General features: G+C 39.4%; 1 protein-coding gene across 1 annotated transcript; it reads left to right on the forward strand.

Annotated features, from left to right (window-relative positions):
* The first annotated feature begins 5,100 nt into the window (after window positions 1-5,100).
* Window positions 5,101-7,416, forward strand: LOC120294039 (cysteine-rich receptor-like protein kinase 29). Its single transcript, XM_039313910.1, has 2 exons — window positions 5,101-5,905; window positions 7,343-7,416. The coding sequence occupies exons 1-2, from the start codon at window positions 5,101-5,103 to the stop codon at window positions 7,414-7,416; spliced, it is 879 nt and encodes a 292-aa protein (XP_039169844.1).
* The last annotated feature ends 1,037 nt before the right edge of the window (window positions 7,417-8,453 follow it).

The raw sequence follows: 8,453 nt of genomic DNA on the forward strand, positions 1-8,453 counted from the left end.
TCCTATAAAATTTTATTGAATTAAATTTTCATACATAAATACTTTTACTAATTGTAAAAGATATATTTTTTCCTCTTATGGAGCTCAAGCTCAACTACTTAGGTCTCAGGCACTCGGGCCAAGGCATAGGGACTTGGACCCAACCACGAGGGAATCGATCTTAGCTGTTAGGGTTCTAGGGACTTGGGCATGACCGCTGAATATCCAAGCATGGACACCAAGGTCATGGGCTTATCCTTGAGGAACTCAAGCCCAATAGCCAAGTCCTACATCCAAATGTTGAGGATCCTAAATCAAGCATGGGGACCAAGCCCCGGCCTTAGTGAACTCAGGCTTAGCCATTGGGGTCCCTAAGCCCAAGTGCCTAATGTGTAATAGGAGGTAGGGTTTCTCGATCTATAGACTCAAGCCCGATGACTTGGGCGCAAAAGTTGGGTACCAGCACATGGCCGTAGGAATGTGGTCACAACCGTTGAGGTCTCAAACCTAGTCTCAAAAGATCCAAGCCTAGCCTTTTTTAACTCAAGCTCAAGTGCGGGTGACCTGGGCACAAGAGCTAACTACTAGAGCACAGTCACCAGAGACTCGAGCAGAGACTCGAGCACACCCATCGAGTCTTGGGCCTAACATCAAGGGACGTAATAGGCCTAGCCTTTGTAGCCATAGGCCTAGCTACCTAGGAATTGGGCTAGGTCTTCATGGACCCTAGCTCAAGCACCAGTAACTTAGATACAGGAGCCAAGTACCCCAGCATGGCATTGGTGACACGAGCATGACAACAACGACTCAGGCAAGAGCACTAATGTCTCGAACTAGACCTCAAGAGAACCAAGCTAGCCTCCATGGACCTAGGCCTAGCCACCAAGGACTAGGCACAAGCATTAAGATTCCCATATCCAGGTGCCAAGTTCTCTAATTAAAGTGCTAAAATCTAATACTATTTGGGAAAATTGTTTTTTTTTTTTTTTTTTGTGACCCGGGAACCGCCGTACAGCTGGCATCCGACGACGTAAACCTGAGGCAACACCACAAGGACCCACCTCCCATAGCGTTGCAAGGAAAATGGTTTCATTTTCAAAAGAGAAAATATATATATATATATATATATATATATTTCAGCATAGGTTTTCCATTTATTATTTAAATATTTTCCATTAACTCATATTTTCAAACAATCAAATACTTGAAGATGATGAAAAAAATTTCCAACCAAAAAATTCCCACAAAACATACGGAGTTTTAGTCTTAAATGAGTGTTTTGATTGATGAATTAATACTTAAGAAGAGACAAGAAAAAGCGTGAATAACTAGCTGACTACTAAGGTAAATGTTGGTGTCCCGGTCAGAAACACAGGAGAACATAATCTAAATTCAAAAGCGATAGAACCATGTGACACATCGCCGAAATGTTTCTGGGAAAAGATGCAACTGAAATTACTGGTAGCTCAAGACTTAAGAGGGAAAAGTAACTTCAAGACAGAGAGTGAATATATGGATTTAGATTGAAATAAATAAAAAAATTCATGGTTGATCTCACATTACCTTTTATAGGAAGGATAATTATCCAAAAAACTCTAAATCTATTGTACAATGACTAAATCAATTTTAAACCTTTCAATTGTGCCAATTTAGTCCTATAAATCAATATTTGCAAAAAATCGTTGATGTAGACGCTGGCCATGTATATGGTATGGCTGGTTCTGGCATAGACGATTTCTATAAAATTAATCTGAAATTTTCTGAGTTTTTCTTTTCCTTTTCTCTTTTTCTGATTCAGTCCCCAAAAGGGCTAGCAAGGGCCATCGTGGATGGCCGCCCTTGACGATGGCAAGCGAGGTTGCAGCCATCTGCGATGGCCCTCGCCGGCCCTTTTGGAAGTGAATGGCAAAAAGAAAAAAGAAAAGAAAAGAAACAAATACAAACTACTCATAAGAGATTCAGAAAATTAAAAAAAAAAATTACACAAATCGTCCACATTAGAAATTTCTAGTGAATCAGAAAGATTAAATTGGCATATCATCAAAAGATTTATGAAAAAACTGGAAAAATAGAAATGTTTAGAATTGCATTGACCGGCATAGTTTTAAAATATTGGGACAATTTTTCCTTTATTAGTAACCACAAAGTTGAGCTTTTATTTTATTTAGTTTGCAGAAGTCCGTCAACAGAGTTGAAAAGCAACCTCTCACCCACGCCGAATCGTGACCTGTTTACTATTTGGGCACCCGTGCCGGGCCTCTGCAGCGGCATTGTTAATGCATTTGGCGCCATCATTCACGGAGAGATCGCCCGCGAACTTTGTAAAAGCCGCAATGAAGACGGGCGTTCGCCGCTAGAGAAGCTAAGAGATTTTGAAGACTAGCCCGAGACGGCTTCTCACCGGTGCTTGTGTCGGATTGCCAGCAGGACTCACCCACGATGTAATCCGAATCGGCATGAAAAGGACTATGAAGCTGATAATATCTTGTGTTTACTCAGCAGTGCCGAGGCTGATCCACTTTGTGTCCTTTCATGCAAAGTTGGGAGAATAGGAGATCAAAGTCATGGAATAGGAATGGCTAAAGGAAGCTAACATTCCGTTTGTTTTGCAGAAAATTGATCATTTATGTTTTTTTTTTTAAACCATTATTTAGATCGATCGAAAAAATTAGTTAGCGAGAAATATTTTCATTATCAACAATAATTTTTGCCTCAAAATTTTCGTGAACCATGAAAGTATTTTTCATTTGTTTCTTTTGAAATGCAGTACATACTATCATTTTCAGAAAAAAAAAAATTTAAATCACTCATTTTCACGAAATTAATGGAGCCTAAGTGAAATTTGAGATGTTGCACTAAAACTCTCAATACACTTTTACCAAGAAACACTTTACTTTTACATCCAACGGGTTATTAACTTTTGATATTAGTAAGTTTCAATGAATCATAGAAAAAGTAAGTTTTTCACTTTAGTAACTTTCCCCACATAAACCTTTCTAAACAGCTTCCTTGCCATGTATGTTAAAAAGTTAGATTACATATAGCCGTACCTTAACCGGAAACTTTTATCATTGGTGGTTAATAGCCAATTGAAAAATCGAAATTTGGGGTCAATGTTCAACTAAGGAGTTCAAAATACAGTTGATCCATTCAATAACAGTTATTCAATTTGCAAGTCCTTTCTTTTCATTTCTTTTTTGTTACTGTGTTGAATTATTGCTCAAGAAACTTCGTGGTCATCCTTGGTTTATCGTATCATATTCTACCATTCCAATTAGCACTACCCTTTTCTTCGATCTTGATCAATCCGTCCAAGTCAGAAATGATCACCATTTTCAAATTGTCCCGTTCAAATTTAGAATATTATTAAAATTTTAAATATTACCCAAATTTACATATAAATGAATTTACGGTTACTAAAAATAAAAGCCACCTGTTATACTGAAATTCTGAAAAGAACGCAGCACATAGTTTGTGCTCGTCACGGAAGGGCGCTTTGACCCGGGCCATAAGGATGCGTGTTGGAAAAGGTCAACTCCGAAGATTCTATTGTTTCAACTTTGTTATTGTCCGTGCCTACTCCAATCTCAATCATTAAATATAAGATATTATACAATATAGTCTGCAACCTTCATAGCAATTGCTTGAAGTCAATATGGAATCGCAGTGGCCCGGTCTTTGAGACAAAGATAAGCCTGTCATCGCATAAGTCTAGATCAATGATAGGTAAGTGGGCATGATGATTCATGCAAAAAAATATCATCAAAAACTTCGAGAGGAGCGGAAAAGTCGGTATTTTATGGAATAGATCGTTGTGCGTAATTGACTATTTCGCATAATTTTATGCGCAAGTGTTCGAAATCTGGGCTCTATGTCATGTGCATTCCAAGTTATATAGCATTTAAAACACCATCGTGATAAATCGAGTATATAACAAACATATCTTAAGCGGTCCGGATGGTATAAGCCCTAAACACATATTAGATGTTGACATTGGATGTTGACGTTAACCAAAACCCATGCCTCGCGATATGTCGTGTGCATTCCAAGTTATATAGCATTTAAAATGCCATCATGATAAATCGAGTATATAACAAACATATTTTAAGCCGTCCGGATGGTATAAGCCCTGAACACAAATTAGATGTTGACCTTGAATGTTGACATTAACCAAAACCCATGCCTCGCTTCAGGAACACCATCCCGAACACAAATTAGCTCTATGTCGTGTGCATTCTAAGTTATATAGCATTTAAAATGCCATCGTGATAAATCGAGTATATAACAAACATATGTTAAGCGGCCCGAATGGTATAAGCCCTGAACACAAATTAGATGTTGACATTGGATGTTGACGTTAACCAAAACCCATGCCTCGCTTCACGAACACCATTCTGATTCGTTCAAAAGCAAAGCTTTTCAACATAATGACGATTGTCGAGCGAGAGGGGAAGTTGCAAAAAGAAAAGGCTAATGTTAACATCTGTAAAAACATTTTTCGATTGTCGTTAGGTGATAAGTGGGAAAAAGGTTCTCTAGAACCATTAAATGTTTCAAGTGGAAAAATTGTTCAAAAAAATCGTAAATATATTATACAACGGCCAATTCATTCCAAAACATTTCAATTTTACTAATTTAATCATAAATCTTTCAACAATTTATCAATTTACTCCTAGATATTTTGACGACTTATTAATTTAGTCACGAATATTTTTACAATTTACTAATTTAATCATAATCTTTTTGATGAGTTATCAATTTAGTTTTTCCGATCAATTTTGGCTGTAAAATGTTGAGTGGCAATCTAGTTAGTCACAATGCTCTTACATGGCTGAGTTAGTACTAATATGGACAATTTTTTCAATTTTTAAATTTTATTTAATTTTTCCGAAATTTCCATAATTTTTTTGTTCTTTTCTTTTCTTTTCTTTTTTTCTGGTCTCCCTTTGGTCAATCACTGGTCTTCTGGCAAAGAAAAAGAAAAGATTCAATTATTTCATACGTATCGAATTCCAAATTAAAAGTCGTGGACGAAGCAGAGTCGACCAAGAAAACTTGTGTAGGAGCTGTACAAGCTATTAATCAAAGAAAGACCCCATACACCAGAGAAACGGGAAAGAGATGGATCCTCCAAATCTCCCTCTCTTGCTTCTTCTCACCTTGGCTTCCACCATTAACGCCCAAAATTTCCCAGCGCCCTACTGTGGTTCGACTGGCAACTTCAGCGCCGACAGCACCTACCAAACCACCCTCACCGCCCTCCTCTCCTCCATCTCCACCACCAACTCCTTGTCCCTCACCTACGGCTTCTTCAAGGCCTCCTCCGCCGTCTCCAGCGCCTCCCAGACCCTCTATGTCATCGGCTCCTGCCGTGGTGACCTCCCTGCCGAGAGCTGTCGCGCCTGTCTCAATGCCTCGGCCTCTGACGTTCGTGACCTCAGCCCCCTCCAGAAGGAGGCGGTCCTCTACAGCGGGAACTGCACCATCCGGTACTCTAACGCCTCGATCTTCGGCACAGTCACGACCGACCCCCGCTACTCGCTGTCCAACGTGAACAACGTCACGAGCCAGGACACGTACAACGCGGCGCTGCAGACACTGCTGGGTAGTCTGCAGGGCGAGGCGGCGGGCGGTGGCTCGCTGAGGAAGTACGCGACAGGGAATGAGTCGGCGGGTTTCGACAGGATCTATGCGACGGTGCAGTGCACGCCGGACTTGACTGAGCAGGATTGCAGCGACTGCCTGGTGACAGTTGTCGCGACACTTGGGCAGTGCTGTGCCGGGAAGTTGGGAGTGAATATCATGGCACCGAGTTGCCAGTTCCGGTACGAGACCAATGATCGGTTCTTCGACCCGGTCAGCGAGCCACTTCCACCGCCGCCCGCACCGCTATCACCGGCAGCAGACGCACCGCCCCCACCGCCAGGTTTGTGTTATTTTTTTCTATAATTCGAGTGGATTAAAATCATCTAAATTATTAATTATGTGGATTTCACATTACATTTACACCGTAAACCATTTAAATATGCTCAATTTAGATGTTCTTTAGATCATGGAATTCTTTTGGTTGGATAAACGCTTTTTGCCAAACACGGGTGGGTTGGTCCATATTTTCGACAAAAGAAGAAATGGGTCCCTAACTCTAATCATTGATGCATCTCCAAGATGTCATGAGATTTTTAAAATTAGTAATGAAGTGAGTCCAGGCTAGGGCAATGAATCATTAGCAGATCTTCCTTACTTCTCATCAGTCAGTTACCCCTTTTTGTCAATTAATATAAACGCAAAAAGTTCTTTGATACAGCGCAAAAAATGGAAAAGAAAATTTCGAGGCCATAATTCAAACATTCGTGACGCGCGCTTGCATGCGATCTTAGGTTATTACTAGAACTTTTCAGTAGTAGACGTCAAAGGAAAAGAGAGGCCGAAACTTCCCTTAATTGAGCTTCATCGTCTGAAAATGAAGTTAAAAAGAATTAGATTGATTAGCAATGTTAGACATTCTAAGAAGTTTTACTGAAAGCTTTTTATTTAAAAAACGTGGCGATCTTTTATTGGGCGCTGAAATAAATTGGACCGATGATGCATTAAATGATCGGCAACCAATTAGAAATCAGCACGTCATTTAGTCAGAGGGTTTTGGTAAGATCTCTTATTACATAAAGCATTCCTCGAGATTGAGTTAGATAAGAAATTCCTCTATATTTTTTACATCTAATTATTTGGTCTTAATCCTAAAGATGGACGCATGTATTCTGACCTTCCAAGTGTTTTATAATGATAAGATAGGACGGGCCAAGATTTAAAAAAAAAAAAATCAAATAAATGAAAACTGAGACCAAAGCTCGATGGATTCGAATACAGCTGCCGTGAGGGCGGCCCAACCCGGCAACGACCGGCGTGATTGTTGTCGTCTCCATCACAGTAATAGAGCAATGAATCAAAGTTGTAATGTTAATTAGGATTAACATTAATCTTTCTCCCTTCTCTTTTATCATTTTCGTTGGTGTTCCTCATGTATATAGTGGTCCCGTATGTGCACATGGGGAGCATCTAATAACTCGGCAGAAATCTTTGACCTGAGCATTTGCAAACCAGCATTGGTAGTTCCTAGCTCCACTCGGTTTCTTGCAATGCCATTACTCTGATTTCCGTAAGAAATTCATGAAAGTAATGAACTTGTGGTTGAAATAGGTAACCTATTATACCCGAAAACTTCAAATTCTGGAGAATAATGTGTTATTTTTCCGCGTGGGTGACAACACAGAGGTCCTTACAAGCTATGTGAGTGTAAAAACATACCTTCTCATTTCGCATAATCTTTGGGAGATCAATCTGCTCAATGTTTGTCAACTGTTTGCAGGTTTGGAAGTGTTGGAGGGAAGGAACAATATCAAACATCATCTATCCCTCTATAACTTCTGCTTCAAGTACTGAAATCGCAAGGTGCATCCACATTGGACTGTTATGTGTCCAAGAAAATGTGGCTGACTAGCCAACGATGGCCTCGGTCCTTCTTAAGCTTAACAGCCACTCGATCACTCTCCAAGTGCCGTCACAGCCCGCATTCTTCATACACAGGGGTGATGAATCGGATGTGTCGTCTACGTGGGATTACAGTTCAAGGGTCGAACGATCAAGAAGTAGATCGAACCACCTCTCGAAAAATGAGGTCTCTGTGACCGAGCCATATCCACGGTAGCCTTGACAAACGGGAGATCTGCGTGCAATGTGCACTAATTTTCATGTTTGTCATGATTTTCAGATCATCGAAATGACATTTTCATGATTTAATCCTTCCTCTAGATTATTCAGGAGTTATATAGCTTCATATGAGGTGAGGACACCTGGAGTGCCACAACTTGGCACGCCGGGACACTTAAGTGCCATAACTTTAAAATTGTACACTTAAGTGCCATCATCGGAGTAAAATGGGACACTTAAATGCCACTCCGGCGAAAATCCGGCCAAATAGCGACGTGGCGACTTTCCGGCGAGCTCGGTCCAAAACGACATCGTTTTGCACGCCGACGTGGTGGAGAAAATGCAAAACGACGCCGTTTCGCGTCTACGTGTAAATAATAGTATATAAATTAATTAAATTAGATTTAAAATATTCAAAAAATTTAAAAAAATAAGAAAATTTAAAAAATTTAAAAAAATTAGGAAAAATTTAAAAATTTTAAAAATTAAGAAAAATTTAAAAATTTAAAAAATTTAAAATTTTTTAAAAATAATAAAATTTTAAAAAATTTTAAAAATTAAGAAAATTTTAAAATTTTTTAAAAATTAAGAAAAATTAAAAAAATTAAAATTAAAAAAAATATAAAAAGGGGGGTGGGAGGCCGAACGGGCGGCTCCTTGCCGCCGCCGGCTCCCTCACCACTGCCACCTCCGCCGCCGCCGCCTTCCCCCCTTTTTTTAATTTTTAAATTTTTTTAAATTGTTTTAATTTTTTTTTAAATTTTTAAATT

The sequence above is a fragment of the Eucalyptus grandis genome, chromosome 5, assembly GCF_016545825.1.
Source record: "Eucalyptus grandis isolate ANBG69807.140 chromosome 5, ASM1654582v1, whole genome shotgun sequence".
NCBI classification, from domain to species: Eukaryota; Viridiplantae; Streptophyta; class Magnoliopsida; order Myrtales; family Myrtaceae; genus Eucalyptus; species Eucalyptus grandis.